Source organism: Ictalurus punctatus, chromosome 15 (genome assembly GCF_001660625.3).
Source record: "Ictalurus punctatus breed USDA103 chromosome 15, Coco_2.0, whole genome shotgun sequence".
Lineage (NCBI taxonomy): Eukaryota > Metazoa > Chordata > Actinopteri > Siluriformes > Ictaluridae > Ictalurus > Ictalurus punctatus.
Window position 1 is genome coordinate 20882856 of NC_030430.2, and position 17290 is coordinate 20900145.

General features: G+C 36.6%; 1 protein-coding gene across 4 annotated transcripts; it reads right to left on the reverse strand.

The window, feature by feature from the left end:
- Positions 1–1496: 1496 nt before the first annotated feature.
- Positions 1497–11837, reverse strand: LOC108276500 (beta-1,4 N-acetylgalactosaminyltransferase 1). 4 transcript variants are annotated; one of them, XM_017488227.3, is made up of 11 exons: positions 11787–11837; positions 11084–11301; positions 8485–8658; positions 5730–5836; positions 5450–5487; positions 4878–5058; positions 4548–4649; positions 4239–4426; positions 3089–3229; positions 2108–2281; positions 1497–1976 (listed from the first exon to the last, which is right to left on the reverse strand). In XM_017488227.3, the coding sequence occupies exons 2-11, from the start codon at positions 11293–11295 to the stop codon at positions 1920–1922; spliced, it is 1374 nt and encodes a 457-aa protein (XP_017343716.1). In that variant the 5' UTR covers positions 11296–11301; positions 11787–11837; the 3' UTR covers positions 1497–1919. The 4 variants fall into 4 exon arrangements, with proteins under 4 accessions (XP_017343716.1, XP_017343715.1, XP_017343714.1 ...); XM_017488226.3 differs by having other exon boundaries at positions 2108–2345; positions 8485–8598; positions 11787–11836; XM_017488225.3 differs by having other exon boundaries at positions 2108–2345; positions 8485–8655; positions 11787–11836.
- Between the last annotated feature and the right edge of the window lie 5453 nt (positions 11838–17290).

The window sequence follows — 17290 nt, forward strand, 5'->3', positions numbered from 1 at the left end:
AGTTGTTCCACCACTCCATGTGTCCATGTGTTTCAACAGTGATCATATCTACATATTCAATAGACCATTTCCATTGTTGTATGTTGTTGCTAGACGGCAACATACTCCAAACAAGTTTTACTTTGAAGTTATCTTAATGCAAGACAAACAAACAAACAAAAACAGCAATACAACTTTTTTCCATCATAGTATCATAATGTACTTGAAAGTTTGTGAATATATATGCGTAAATATGACCTAAAACATTATCATATTTTCACACAAGTCCTAAAAGTACACAAAGAGAACCCAATGATCATTTTCCAGGATAATTTTATATATCAATAAATAAATGACCAAGTACAATATTTTTCTCTCATGTGTCTACTTTAGGACTTGTGTGAAAATCTGATGATGTTTTAGGTCAGGTTAATGCAGAAATGTAGAAACTTCTGAAGGGTTCACAAACTTTCAGGTACCTTTGTACAGTAGAAGGTTTAGTTACTTAAACTTGCTGAGTTCAGTTACTCATCTCACCAAATATTTGACAATGTTTGACAGTGTAGATACACATTTACCAAAGTTTAACTGTCTTTCTTTTAAAGTATAATGGTTCATTTTATGTAGCATAGATGATAGAGAGAATATGATAGCCAGACATGACCTTGTGGAGGCAGCTGTCGCATAATTTGCACAATAAATAACCTTTTTCTTACATGCCAAGAACCATTTAAGCATCAAATAGTTCTCAGAATTTTTCACGGTCCTATATCTAATCATTATATTTACAAATAATCCTTTGAATAACTTTTTTCCTAAGGGTGCACTTTTAACTTTACATTACTTCCTGATAGAGATATAAATATTAGAAGCACAGATAAGAACAGATACAAATAGAGATATTATCATGGTAGTACACATCTAAAGTATACGATGATTTAATCATGAAATAACATGAACATAACAAAATAGATCTAAACAGAGCTCAATAGGTTTAAAAAAAACAACAACAACAACAAAAAAAACACCAAGTTTAAAAAATATTCTTTTACTTATATTTTTTTTTAAAAAATTGTTAAATTATTGCATAACAGGTATTATTAATATGAAAAATGTAGTGCATCTGACTGGCGCAACAGAAAAGCATTTGCCCCATCATCCAGAGATGGCTAATCCAAATCCCAATAATGCTTCAGCCACCTGTGTCTGGGAGTCCAAGAGAGCAAAACTGGCTGTGCTCTCAGGGAGGGAGGGGTGGCATAATCGCTCCCTATCACAGTAACACTAAACAGTCATGGGTGCCTGTGAGCTCATTATCATGAAGGGGCAGATAGTGTTTTCCTCCGAGTGTATTATGCAGCCTCTGATCAAAAAGGTGCAGTTGGCTGGCTTCACACGCTTTCTCTGAGCCTTTGTCCTCCCTGGCTGGTAGCTGCAGTGTGATAGGGGAGAGATGCCTGAACGGTGGGAACTGGCCATGACAAAATGAAGGAGAAAATCAGAAGGATAATACTGGATACCAGAAGAAAGCAAGGTCTTTCATTTTTACATTTGAAAATCTGCAGTCTGACTTTCCTTTACTGTACATACATGCTATATGGTGTAGAAGTTTAGAACTCATATTTGGTCGTTGTTTTTTGTTTGGTTCATTGACTGTTCTGTAAATTTGCACATAAATGTCACAAATATAAATGTCTTACGTTATAACCTCTTTAGACTTTTTTTTTGGAAAGTCTAAAAGAGGCACATTGAGAAAATAGCGAGAAAGAAATTTGTAGATCACTTTTAACTGTTACTCGTTAAGCATTTGAAGTGGTTCTTGAAGTAAATATGAGCAGTTTGATTGCTCCAGCTGTTAGTATAACGGAATTTAGCATAGGCCTTATCAGTTTCTGATTGCCCCCATGGCAACATCCCTTTGATCTTTGATGCATGGTTGACTATAACATCATCACAGGAACCCACGTGGAAAACACCAAGGCCATCGATGAAAAACTCTAGAGTGGGAGGAGATTTTCATAAACATAAAGGCGAAATCAGAACCTTTCCAGTCACTAACTGACAGTATTATACATTTAGCAATAAATTACATGTTTTAAATTGACATCAAACTGTTTAACAAGCTTACCCATGTGTGCGACTCGTGCCAGGCGAGGGTCGAAGCCCACTTGCCGCACCTTTTCGGTATACGCCATGAAGAAATTAATGACGGCATCCGTGACCACACAATTAGGGAAGCCCTCAAGACCATGATAGAAGCCTTTTCTAATGTGTAAACAGTCTCCATCTTCTCCACCTTTTTCTGTTGAGATAATATGACGATAGGTGGCAGTGTATCCTGTTACCTCTCTGACTGCTCCTCCTACCTGTTTTCATGCAAACAAACACACTTACACTACATTGCATGAAATACAGAGAAGAGTCACATTGAAGTAGATAAACATTTTGTGCAGATCTCTTGTCAAACTTGATCTTGTTGGCAGGAGCTGCAAATGATCATGCTTGGGTTACGCCAAAATTGACTTTAAAATAAACTTTTAACAGTTTGAGGAGGTGCATTACACGACAAAGGCACTTAACTCACACTTTTATTTTGAGACGAGTGCAAGACTGAAATAAATTCCTGCAGCTGTAGGATTATGCAAAGAGCTCTTGGAGAGAGGAAGTGCGTGTGCAGAATGTACAATTTTCCTAAGGGGAAAACCCCCCCCAAAATTCTTACGTGTGAGACGTAGCAGTTTTCCAACATGGGACAACCACTTTGAAAAATATTTGGTGATTCAGTGATATATTTGCAATGATTTAATCGACTGAATTGAGGCTGCACAATAACAGGATATATAACAGATTTGTGGCAAAAACACATCAGCCAGAAAAAAGAAAAGCCTTGTAAATAGTAAGCAAGTGCAAACAAAAAACAGCATAAAAGCTTTTTTTGCAATAATTCTTGAACACGAGCACTCGCTTTCAAGTGGCTACTTTGCTTATGTGCAATGTAAGCAAACCGGAAGGTAGACAGGAGAAGATAATTGTTCACTAAGACTATGTAAGCTGACTTTAGTGACTTTAGAGAGTAAAAAGGCAAAGCATGTCAACTTATTCCTCTTACCAGGTCTAAACTGCTGCGCTCTAAAACGTCCACCATTTTCTCCAACCTTGTATTAGAGGTGAAGATGAAGTCATCATCCACCCACAGCACATACTTAGTCGTCACTTGAGAGACAGCCAGATTACGCCCAGCAAACCAACCCTGTGGTAGAGTTTAAAAGGTTAGTTAAAAATCTTTGAACTTTAAAACGCTTTAAAGTTAAAATATCAGTGAGCTTTGGGTTCTGAAAACTAGCCTGGATCAAGATTTAGCAGAGTGGGATTGGTAGTTACGTGCAACCCGTGGCTCCAAAAGTGACCTTTCACATAGCGCTCACAGTATTCACGCTATGGTGCAAAAATTTTATTTAAATTTTATTTAGCTTTACCGGACCACAAAAATAACTGCAGGAGGAACTCGTTTAGAAGCGGGTGAGAGTGTGATTAAATAACAGTCATGTGCCCACATCTCTACTTCATGCAAAGTTATAACAAAATCTTACATTGTTATATTCAAAATCAGTCCATCAAAGTGACCCTTTAAGTTGTAACGCTCCATTAAAGACTTTCCAGCATGACTCTCACGTGCACGTGCACCCCCGGTATCATCTTTTCGTGTAATATGCAAAATTTCAGACATTTTTCTGCTGTTTTCTTGCAATTTTCTTTCTTCATGCGGCAAATAAAAAATTGGATTTTTCCATTGTTTTTTAATTTATTTAAAACTATTAATGGACGATTGAAATAAGTCTTTTAAATAAATGGATAAATAAATAGATATTTGAAATATTGTGTTTTCGGTTTACATTTACAAAAGCTAGGATTGCACTGATTAGATAAGAGCATGTCTAGCACAACTGTTTGTATGCTAGGATTAGAGTCTGTAATTCAACACTATTTGAACACTTGATTTTTTTTTTTTTTTTACCTGATATTATTTTAATATCAGGTTTCTCTCTCTCTCTCTCTCTCTCTCTCTCTCTCTCTCTCTCTCTCTCTCTCTCTCTCTCAGTTTGGTGAGATTAGGCATGGGACATTATGTTGAGCTGACATTTAAAAATGAAACATATTGCTCTTACATTAAATCCAGTGTAAATGCATGTCTAGCTTATGATAATCCTTTAAAGATCACCTAACTTTATATTATAATGTAGGCCAGTAAAACTCTTTACCTTTTTGAAAGGCATGATGTAGTGCTCTATGTAAGGGCCAGTTACAGGCTTAGGATGCTCGCTGTCATCAGCTATGACTATCGTGACCGTTGGATAGAACCGTCGAATGCTGTCGATCAAATCTTGCAGCTTGTCATAACGCAGAAATGTTTTTGTAGCAATGGTCACAAGCCTGCCTATGTTGTATTCTAGATGAGCAGAAAAGAGAAAGGAATTATTTAAAAAAAATTTTTTTTAAAAAAAGTATATTCTTATAATTTTTATGTGCTTCATGTTACAAAATTACATGTTAAGACCTGTGTGAATTACCTCCTTTAGGTCCAGTAGGTCCAGGATCATAAAGTTTAGGAGTGATTGCATGTCTGATTTGAATGGTAAAGGCTGCTTGGAATCCATCAGTCCTGAATTGCACTGGTTTATAAAAAATAAAGAGATTGGCTATTCATCAACGAGCAATCAAAGCAATCATCCAATCTCATGCAAAAAACATAAACATTTCTACCATTTTGTGAAAGGACAGAAGGGTGGAAAGGTCTGGATACATTTTAACCCAGTAGCATGATAACATTTGACAGTTTATTTGGTTTCTTTTACAGCCTCTATAAAAAAAGTCTTATGTTGCACCATATGACAACTCACCTATGTCTGCAGTATCAGGATGAAAAATTGTATTTGTATAAGTGACAAACTGCAGCTGTCTGTTAAGTGCAGATAGAAGAGGGCTGGAGAGGCTTATGTGCATTTTTCCTTCCCCGTTTATGCTGACTCCATCCACCAAAGCTGCTACGTCAAATGTACCCATGCTAGCAGTACAATTTACCTTCAACAAACAGGAAAGTCAACGGTACTAAATTATGTAAATAAATAAATAAATGCTAAGTTGATCCTGCACTGATTAAAAATAGGGCCAAACTGTACTAACAGAGTTTTCGATTATAATCATGTTTAAATTCAGAATGGCCTAAACCCGGGGTGGGCAATCTTATCCGGAAAGGGCCGGTGTGGGTGCAGGAGCCACACCTGATTCCACCTGTTTAATCAGTTGATCTTGGCTTTCAGTAGATTTGTGTGTGGCTTTTGCTTAGTTGGAATGAAAACCTGCACCCACACCGGCCCTTTGCAGATAAGATTGCCCACCCCTGGCCTAAACCAATGTAGCAAACATGTAGGCACTGTAAACAAAGTGGGATAAGAACAATTGGAAAACTTACTGAATAAACCTTCCTTGACTTAAGTTTCAGACCCAACCCTTAGAACAAGAAAAAAAAAAAAAAAAAAAAAAGACATTCAGATTTGCAAAATGTTTTATTCCTCTTATGCGACTGCACTTATTAGATTTTATATGAATTATATTCATGAATGGCTTATCTCTGGTGATCTCTGAATATTCACCAAAATCAAAAAGTGTACACCTTAAACATACTTGACAAATTTATATACAATTAACCATAATTTTCTATTCCTAGATAGGTTTTTAATGGTGGCACTCACCAGGAATTAAAATGGACTTTTTAGGCTGGACCTGCAAACCCTGGGTGGGGTACTGAAGAGGAATGTTTGCCTCAGCAATGATAAGATGGTTTGCTGCTGTATTTGATCTGCAAGTTCAAAAAGATAGCATGAAGTACTTGTATAAAAGTTTTAAGAAGCACATGTTTAAAATGTAAGAGAACACTGGCCACTGTATGAAAACACATGACGGAATATTCTGAGAGTAGCAGAGCAGCTAATAAAACAGCAACAACATAACAATTGAATTCTTATCATTCGTTCATTCATCTTTAGTCAACATTTTATCTTGGTCAGTGTGGATATGAAGCCAATCCTGGGAGCACAGGGTGGAAAGCAGGGACACACAAATGGACACCAGTCCATCGTACACAAAGCTTTGCATGCTTATTTATACTATGTGCAGTTTTGAATTAAACTCCTGACTGACAGTAACCCAGGCTCAAGATTGAACCCCGAACCCCAGATCCTGGAACTGGACCCTTGAACTGGGCTACTTGCAGGTTACGTACTACCCAGGTGGTCAGAATTGGCAGCCGCACATCCTCCACACTCACATGAAACACTGGTGTCCCACAGGGATGTGTGCTCAGACCCCACTTATACCCCCAGTTCACCTATGACTGCTCTGCTAAGCACAGCTCCAACGTCATCTTCAAATTTGCGGATGATACAACCATCCTGGGATTCATCACCAACAGTGACGAGACATTCTACAGAAAGGAGGTCAGAGCACTTTCAGCATGGTGTGATGACAACAATCTCTCTCTGAATGTCAGCAAGACCAAGGAGATGATTGTGGATTACAGGAAGTCATAGAGAGGGGGTTACGCTCCCATCTACATCAATAGGGTTGAGGTGGAGAGAGTTAAGCGCTTTGGTGTCCACATCTCCAAGGATCTCTCCTGGAGCCTTCACACGGGTATAATAATGAGAGCAGCCCATCAGCGATCTTATAAGGTTTGGCATTTCCTCTGACATCATGTCAAACTTCTACTGCTGCACCATAGAGAGCATTCTGACTGGCTGCATCACTGTTCGGTATGGCAGCTGCTCTTCCTTCTGACCATAACGTTCTACAGAGAGTGATGAGAACAGCAGAGCTCATCACTGGAAACAAACTCCTGGCCTTACAGGGCATTTACCAAAAACACGTTTGAGGAAGGCCTGCAATATCATTAAGGACTGCACTCACCCTGCTCATTACCAGATAGCATTACTATCTGGCACATGCTTCCGTTCAATACAATAACGGAAAACCAGACTAAAGAACAGTTTTTATTTCACAGTTTTTTATTTTAAACATATTTAAATTCAGAAAATCCTGTAGTTTTCAACTTTATGTAGTAGACCATGTCATAATTTCACCATGTAAATGGTTCTCCCAAACCCCCACAACCAACCAACCAACCAACCAACAAACTGTGGGAAATTTGTGATAAAATAAGATATAAAAGTATATAAACTAATGAATAAACTATAGATAAATAAAATTGAAGAGTCAAGTGAAATCTTAATACCTAAAGACAGCTGGTTTTTGACACTAGACGATGTGGTGGTTGTGAAAGAGCACACCAGCACGAGAATAAGGAAGTTCTGACAGATGGACTATTGAAGAGGAAAGTACCCAGGCACAGGTGAAACATTCACGCACACACACACACAAACACAGAGGAAATTTAGATTATTAACATTTAACATTAACAAAAAAGAAACATTACTCTGCTTTTACAGAATAAAGTTTCACAGTATGTGTATTGGGCACATTATTATTATTATTATTATTATTAACATAAAGGCCATTGTGAAGTTTGTAATGCACTTAGGTGCAAAAGAGAGGAACACCTGAAGAAAAGTGGGAAAAGTGTGAGAGTGGGTTTGTGTGTATCAACCGTCTTGGGAGGTCCAGGGTTCGCCTCGGAAGGCCCAGGGCTGATGTTTGACCATATGTCAAAGTCAGAACACCACATAAAATGTATAGAATAAGTTACAAGCACAAGTCTGGCCCCATCAAGGGCTAGGCAAAGAGCAAAGATAGAGGAGACAGCTGACTAAAAAGAGGAACAGCTGTACCGTACAGATAAGCATTAGGATGTTTACTCAACCCTGACGAGTGAAAAGTAATAGAAATAATAAAAGAAATAGCTCAAAAGTAGATAAGGAACTAAATGCTAGAAAGATAATAGACCCCAGAGTATAACTGTCAAATATGATGATGGACTGAAGCAAGAGATAAGGGAAATTTAGAGCAGTACTAAACTAAACGTATGGTCTCTTGGAGATAATGGGAAAATATATCATTGGGATATATGTGGAAGACTGTGATTGGATGTACAAGAAGGGGAACTGTGTATGATTGTTTCATTTTAGATATGGTGCCATGCCTGAAGTGTATATAAAGAACATTTTAACCTCAGTGCATGCTACATTTCCATGTGGTGTGTATCCCTCGTACCAGTATGGGTTATTTGCTGTCTTGCTGACTGCTAATAAACCTTCTTCGTCTGAATCCAGTCTTAGTGAGTTTGGCTGTGTTATTTTTCTTAAAAACAAGTCAGATAGTTTCATTGAGTTTATAGTTTAACTTTGTCAGCTAGCAGGGCCAATGTAGGTTGGAAAAGCAAAATATCATGCAAAACCAACTAACAAACACTCCCTGTGTGCATGAATGAAACACCTGACTTGGTGTAGTAGGAAAAACACTTCAAACAAAGCCAACTGCTGGTTGTCAGGTTACCTCCTCAGGAAGTTGTTGTACTCGTGGTGTCTGCGCTTCTTTATTTCCTCCAGCTCTGAGGCTCTGAATGAAGAGTACAACTCCTCAGCACCCACCCGAGGAAAGAACAGGTCACTGAAGGGCACATTAAAACTCCTCGTGTCTCCTTCACAAACACACCCATTTTCATTTCTGCTACATAAAATTAAATAACTTTTAGGTGAAAAAGCAACAGATACAGCCAAATGAGTTAATTACACAGATCTAATAATAATAATAATAATAATAATAATAATAATAATAATAATGACATTTTGACCAGATTCCATTACAAATTCTATGAGGATTTCTATTGATTTTTGTCAGCAGGGATAACTTGGATTTGAAGTCGCTGAATGGCCTAAAGATGCAGCCAAAGAGGCTAACAAAGCAGAAGAGGCTAATATCAGAGCTTAAAGCTCAGAGTTCATTACAAAGAAAACCAGCACAATTAAGGCAATCTTGACCATATTTTGTGTGCTTATAGTGTCAAACTGCCTTTCCAGCTGGTGAATCATCCAGCGTGTTGCTATCGATGCTAGCAATGCTAATGCCAGAGCTTAAAGCTAATGAGAGCTCATTACCCAGACCACAGGGACCAGGACTACAGAGGCACTTGCCAATTTTCATTAAATTGGTATGAGTGTGCTCTATAGTAATGTAACTTCGACGATTGGGGTGGGGGCGCTTTAATGGCAGGGCAAATTGTGAAAAACACAGTAGCTATCTGGAAAACAAAGCCCCATATGGTTTATGCAGTGATGGAAAAAGATAGTAAAATATGAGGTTCAAAATTGAGGTGAAGGAACCATATAGCAGTCTGCAGGGTCAAAGTCCAAGCTGATACTGCAGTAACAATTTTTATCTTGTGTTTAATCATTGATTAGTAATTATTTCACAGACATTGTACTGTTAGGTGTCGGCAAAAAGTAGAGCCAGGGAGTTTAATAATCCTTCAGGGGTGGGCCTATGTAATTATTCTCTCTTGTAAGGTCAGGGACTGATATATGAAAAAGAAAAATTACATTAAAAATGCCAACAATCACAAAAATGTTTTAATTCTATGCATCAACTGACAATTCTTTTCTCAATTATTTTTTTCAAAATCAAATTGTATGAATCTGTTGCTATAAGGTTATCCATTGGTTTGAACATCTATTAAGTGAGAGATCAATAATTATTTACCTTAATTAAATATCTTACAGTTGTGACCGAATCAAATAGCTTTTTCCTTTTTTTTCCTAAAGAAAATAATTAACTGAAATAATGAAATGAAAATGAGTACAAAATGTAAACAATTATAATTCACTCTGCCCACCATAAAAGAAATAAACACATTAACCTGAAACTAAGGCTATCTTCATGTTTATACAATCGGGTCCATAAGTATTATGACAGGGACACATTTTTCATAATTTTGCTCCTGTACACCACCACAATGGATTTGAAATGAAGCAAAGGTGGTGTGAATTAAGAAGTCCAGCTTTAATTCAAGGCTTTTGCAGCATTTGACTGAATATGAGCAGAAAGTTTAACTCAATGCACTTCATAATTGCTACAGAGATGCTACTTCTCTTAGCAGTCACATCATCAGTAAACACCAGTGACCCAGTTCATTTGGCAGCCATACATGCCCACACCATAACACTACCTCCACCATGTTTGACAGATGATGTGATGTACTCTACTTTAGATCATGAGCCCCTCCCCCTTTCCGTCTCTTCTTGCTCAGATTCAGTCAAATGTTGCAAAACTATTGAATGGCACCACAAAGTACAAGATAATGACCAAAAACATACAGTGAAAGCAACCAAGAGCAGTCACCTGACCTCAACCCAACTGAGACAAAACGGAAGACAGCAACTGAAGGCCTGGCAAAACATGTCAAGGGAGGAACTCAGAATTTAGTGATGTCCATGGGTTCCAGAGTTCATGCTGGCATTGTCTACAAAGGATTTTCATCCAAGTATAAAAAAAAATCCTTATAGTCAGAATTATGTTAGTTTGTCCAATTACTTTTGCCTGTGAAAATGGAGGTACTCTGTATAAAAAAAGGCTGTAATTCCTAAACAGTTAATGCAATATTTTTGTTAAAATCCCTTGAATTAAAGCTGAAAGTCTACACTTAAATCACATCTTTATTGCTTTTCAAATCCATTGTGGTGGTTTACAGAGGAAAATTACAAAAAATTGTGTCACTGTCCCCATAGTTAAAAGATTGTTTTTTAAAAATTTCAACCTGAAAGATTGATACAAAACCATAAATTCCACCCTTCCATAGCAGACCCTGTTTAAAAGCCAGCTTGGTAGTTAATGATGCAACTTGCATAGCCCTGCACCTAGCATGAAAGATGGCTAGAACCGACATCCATGTTTTTAAAAATTTATCCAAAATAAGAAAGCACCATGAATAAAATAAAATAGATTTTTAATTAGTTGGTTTATGAAGGTTTGTTTTGGTTTGAAGGTTTTATGAATGGTTTATATCATTTGAAGCATATTTTTCTTTCTTTGAAATATTTAGTAGACTTTTAAATGATGTTCATAATGCCTGAGTCAAGCGCCATAACAGTCTACTCACCGTGCTGTAGTTTGTTTGAGGTGGTAGGGAATGCTGTTGCTCCTGTTGTTCAACTGTTCATTACGTTCAAGAAGCTTCTCTATAGGGGAATCTAGTTTCTTTTGACTGTGTATCACAGTTGGAGCTCTTCTGGCCCAGTGATAAAAGAGAACAGCGAGTAATAGTTCTAGTATCACAAAACCCACCAAAACCTTCATTCTCTGCACACACATGATCACCTATAGATCACACAGATGGGGTAGGGGATAATACCCAGAATTTTAGATCAGTAATTCAGCAAACATACACCTTTTGTGTGTTATGTGGTTGATATCAAACCTACATATTAGAAGAAATGTATACCACCAAGTTGTTCAAATACAGCATATAATTTGAGAAGTATTCAACAAAGAAGACATATTTTTAATTATTAGTCTTAGTAAATTAATCTTAAAAGGATTGTTAGTGATTTTTCTCTTTAAGCACTGCATTTTTTTTTTTACATAAAAAAGAAAGCAATTCAAATGAATTAATTCATTAATTAAAATGACATTTCAGCAGAAATAAACTTTGAAATTCAATACTGAAAATATTTGCCCCACATCAAACAAAATGAATAAGCCAACAAAGCAAAATGGTACTGCGACATTTGAACACTGAATCAAAGGTCAGTAGCATATGTGTAACATATAAGTGACTAAAAACCCAAAGAAATATGACTTACCTGTCTAGTGGGAAGGGTGAGCTTTCATTCCTTGTCCTAGCTTCAGAAAGAGTCAGGTGGTGTGTGAAAGGGCGTATGTTGTTAGAGGGCGTGCAAGAAGGAAATTATACACTCGAGTAACATGACGCATTCCAATGAAGAGTAGAGGGGCCGGGTTTATACTTGATGCTTGAATTTGCATAATTATCATGGTATACAATGAGCAAGTACTTCACAGAGAAGATAAGATGACAGTGTAAACTAATGCGTTGGAAAGTCCATAGTGCAAAACAAACAATATGGAAGTATACAAAGTGTGCATTTAATAAAAAAAATACAATACATTAGATTTAGTAAAGCAGTAACATTAAACAGTAGAAATATTTTTTTTTAAATTGTAACAACAATGTGTGCTTCTGATAAATCAAAAATGAAATGCTGCTGGGTTTTAAAAACAACTAAATGTAATCTAAAAGGAAATCAAAAGCATTAAATAGAAAACACTATGCTTAACAATATAAAATCCAATATAAAATATAAAAATAAATAACTATAAAATATTAGATAAAATTATAGCAGAAATATATGTCACAAACCTTTGTGGAGAACATACTGCCATCTACACTGTCAAAATAAATAAATAATCAGTGGTCCATTAGATCTTACAAAAGTATGTATAAGATAAAATTTATTTAACACAACTTATGCAGTTCTATAATCAATCACTGTGCAGAGATTGGCGTTTCCAAATTGTCCATAGTGTGTGAATGTGTGTGCGACTGTGCCTTGTGATGGGCTGGCCCCTGTTACCAACCCGGTCTAGGTCAGGCCGCAACATACAAGGAAATATATTAATAAATAAAAGAAAATGGGTTGGCGAGATCAAGATTGCGTTTGTGTTGGTTTTTTATTCTCCCAAACGGACCACAGTGGTCTTAAGCTTCAGAAACTGGCCAGGCCAAAATAATAAACAGAAATTCCCTCTACCATGGCGAAAGAAAACTAGTTAACCTAGAAGACAAGAAAACAAAAATACACCGTCTTCCCTCACTCCCTTGCTAACGCAAAACAGGAGAAAAGATGAATCAACAAAAATGGCGCCGACTTCCTACAAACCACTCCTAACCGTGCACTATTTACAAAGGTGACCATTAGTGTGTTAACTAACAAAATACTATACACAGACACACACACACACACACACATATATATACACACACACACACACACACACACACACACACACACACACATATATCTATACATATATATATACATATACATATATATATACATATATATATACATATACACATATATATATATATATATATATATATATATATATATATATATATATATATATATATATATATATATACACACACACACACACACATATACATATACATATATATCACACAGGCATAAGGTCATACACAGGCGAAATGCACTTGTCTCTAAACACAATACAAATGACAATGATCTGCCCTGGGATGAAGACTGATGGGGCTTAAGTACACTTCCAGAAGCGTGCTGACAACCAATCCCGTCACACCAGGCTGGAGCAAGCGGGAACAAGACGTGATCGTCCAGTAGCAAGCCGGAACGTGACACATGCAATAGGCGGGGTCTAGAGAAGAGGGAGTAGACAAAAGAAAACCCAGCCCACCACCGACACACAAATGGCACATAGAGCAAACAGAAATATATTGAATAACATAACACCCCCTATCAACGGTGTCCCCCGCCTCGTGCCCAGAGTTCCTTGGAATAGGCTCCAGGCTCCTTGCGACCTTGTGTAGGATAAGCGGTACAGAAAATGGATGCATGGATGAATGTGCAGGTGTTCCTTATAAATTGGATAGTCAGTGTATATACACATGTATATACACAAAATCTTTTGCATTTTCCAGGAAAACCATCATAGTTATCAGACTGCATGATTCTTGGCCGGAAGCAGCCTATTCCTGGGTTCATGGTTACTCTGGATGAGTTCTTCCATTGCAGTGGAGATTTTGTTGCGAGTTGTTGAGTATGAGCACCCAGAAAGATGGCCGTGTAACTTGTGTGCTGATCAGTTGATCACACACTTCCGCTGGATCCACGGTTCGAGACGTAATGCAGAGGTCTCAGGGACATGATTAGGATCCATACACAGTAGATTTATTATAACAAACCAGAATTCAAAATACAATAAAATACAGAACAAAGAAGAAAAAAAAACCCCAAGGTCATACAAATAGATCAAAGCAGGATACAATGGCTCAGAACTTATGCAACTAATAGCAAATGGCAAGACATTGCTCTGTGTGTGTGTGTGTGTGTGTGACAATTACAGAGAATAATAAATTGATTGAGTCTTCAATCCGTGTGCTAACACTCAACAACCATTTTCTCCTTTAAGCAGCTGACTGAGGATCTGACAGTGAAGCTACTGATGCCTTCAAAGCAACAGAAGGCTATTAAAAAAAGATATCAAAGTTCTTCCCGCTTGCTGTCCAAAATGTCATTATGAAATGATAGTTAAGGGGAACTGTGGTAGTCAAGGCGAGATCTGGAAGACCGAGAAACCTCTCAAATGGACCTGCTCATATGCTGGTCAGAAAAGTAAAGGACATGCAGGCAGGTTTAATTGACACTGACGTTTTGGTGCATTATTTCACTGTGCAGTATTGCTTGCACAAATATGATCTGCTTGGGAAGGGTCACCAGAGGGAAATCTGTGACCATCATCTAAAGTAACCAACATCTAGGTAAGCCAGAGGCATTCTGGAATCAGGTGCTGTGGACTGATGATCTGAAAATGGAACTCTTTGATGTCAATCACTAATTATCCTCCTGGGATATTTTACTGCCATGCCACCAGAGGAAACCCTCCCCCTGAAGTCTAGCACTCTTCCTCTATTGTCATGCACATTTTCTGCCTGTCAGAAATCCACTATATGGCTAAAGTATATGAATACCTGACCCATATGTTGTATTGGTAATTAAAGAGGTGTGCTCAGCTGTGAAGCACCCCCACCACAGTACTTTGGAAACTTTGCAAAGCACCATAGCTGTTCAAATACTGACTTCTTCCATAAATGTTAAATAAATATCTCCTAACAAAAATGTCATATGTTTTTCTTTGTTAAAAAACCCCAAACATATTTAAAATATTATTATTAGTCTTAGACTATGAGGTGACCATAGCAGAAACAATAACATATTAGAAAAATCTCATTAATATAAAGAATCTTATTTTTGACATGGTTTCTTTAATAATAATGGCTGTATTTTGTTGTTAAATGAGAAACAAGGTTGATTTTTTTTTTTTTTTAACAGAGATAGTAAATGAAAATATGTAGTTAAATAACTTTGAATTAAATTAAAACCCTTTAAACATTTTTTAAAGGGTTTTAATTTAACCTGCTGAGGTTAAATTTCCTGCTGAAAGGTTTCCTGCTGAAAATGTCACTTTTGGAACATTGCAAATACGTGCTTAGGTAATAAGGTTGAGTCAAAGTTGTAGAAGGCCTGTCACGATAACTGCTTTCGTTGTACGATATATTGTCCCAGAAATAATTGCAATAAATTATATTATTGTCATCTTAAGACCAATGTATGCTACTGATATCATGATAATATAATAGCATAATAATGCAAGTACACCTTTTCAAAGAGCAATGAACTTTTAATTCTTAAGACTATTCAGACATTGGAATGTCAAAAAATAGTTTTTGTTTTCTGACAAAAATATCCTTTAGTCAATATTTTGTCATATATATTATATTTATTCATTTTAGTCAATTTTACTCTAAAATGGCATTGAATATTAATCAATGGCATTTTAGTTGCATATTAACTTAAACATGCATCAACACAAATGTGTAAACTGCCCTTGTTATGAAAACCTGACCTCTGAAATTATATTACAATGAGTACACTATTGTAATACAATATTGTGAATTATTTATGCTTTATTTATTCATTGTCTGTGTTTTAATACATTGTTACAGAAAGACCGTATGCATAAAATGACTCATCATTCTACCTAGTGCCTTACTTAAGTTCAAGTACACTTGTGCATTCATGTCACTTTGAGCATAAGCAAGTTGTAATATGTTTATGTTGTGGATATGTCTAATTAATCTCATAGTATAGGGTGCGTTTGGGCGAGTTAATTAACCCAGTGGTAAAAAGCTTCAGTTTGCCAGTGTTTATTCACTGTTTAGATTCAGCTCGTGCAGCTTAAACGGGTTAATCCACAATATTATTGACTATGACTGGACTATTTGAAACACTACAACTATACTTTTTTACTTCCTCAGAAAACATTGTAAGTGCATTGGTAATATCTTGCATGTTATTTTTTTAAAGAGTATATTTTAATTCAGATCTGCACTATTGTGTTGTACTTTGTACTACTGTGCATTCAATTTTTTAATAATATTAATAATAATAAATACATTTTTATATGGCGCCTTTGACATTCATTATGGACAACATTTGCATTTCCCAGGCATTGCTTTATCTTCACCATAACATCAATATACAGGGTGTCCCTAAAGTCTCCATACATAGGGGAAATAAACTTTTTTTTTTTTTTAAACAAAATGTTTTCCAAAATGTTTCATATTGGTTAAATCTTTTTTTTTCCCCCACCAGATAAGAAACTGTTAAGGCCTCTAAGAATGCCTTTGAGAGAAGAAGGATGCATTGAAATCATTCTCGTGGCTGGATAAGGAAGCTGTCGCAAGGTTGCGTTGAACTTTAACAGGAAACATGGACACACGACACTGTTGCTAAACTGGGAGCCAACATTGGGAGAGACGGCTCCATTGGTCGCAAAATGTCGCTAGGTGATGTCATGTGCTAATTAGCATATTCATTACGTCATTGTGTCGTATTTGCATTCTTCCTAGCGTCAGCTCTGTTTGCTTCTCTCCAATTCTCTGTGCTCACATACATATATTTTAATATGGCTGAATTCCCAATAAAGCTGTTCTCATTTACATATTTTTCTGTTTCTGATGTCAGACAATGGAACAAGTATGAAATTGTGACTTAAACACGGCCCATTAAAACTACATGTTAACCAGTAATCACTTAGAAGCCATTTCCAAGCTGCTGCTCTGCACTGTGAAAATCCTGATTTTTTTTGTAACCGTGACATCATCTGATAAAATCATCATACACATAATTTAAAGATAATGGCTGTGCTGTGATTTTGGCTATATTTACATGTAAAATAATCACTCAGAGAGAAAGTTAGCAGCGATAGAATGTCTTTCTTATTTTTTCCTCTTACACTAAATATGCTGTTCCTCTCCGCCACTCACTGAACAGAGTAGCTGCAGACAGAGGTGTACCTTCAGTGGGAAAACAAGACCATCGTGATCGCAGGGCAGTACTGGCAACTCTATTCTATGGAAAATAGCTAAAGTCTGCCCAAAAAGTCACTAGAATTGTCACTAGGTGTTTTTTTTTTTAAACAAACAAACAAACCAACCATCAAACAAACAAATAAATAAATAAATTAA

Coding starts and splice junctions, on each gene's coding strand:
- LOC108276500 (XM_017488224.3), bottom strand. CDS start 11,295: ATGTGTGTGCAGAGAATGAAGGTTTTGGTGGGTTTTGTGATACTAGAA. Junction 5,059..5,449: donor AGTCAAGGAAGGTTTATTCA/GTAAGTTTTCCA, acceptor TGTTTGTTGAAG/GTAAATTGTACTGCTAGCAT. Junction 4,427..4,547: donor ACCTACTGGACCTAAAGGAG/GTAATTCACACA, acceptor CTGCTCATCTAG/AATACAACATAGGCAGGCTT.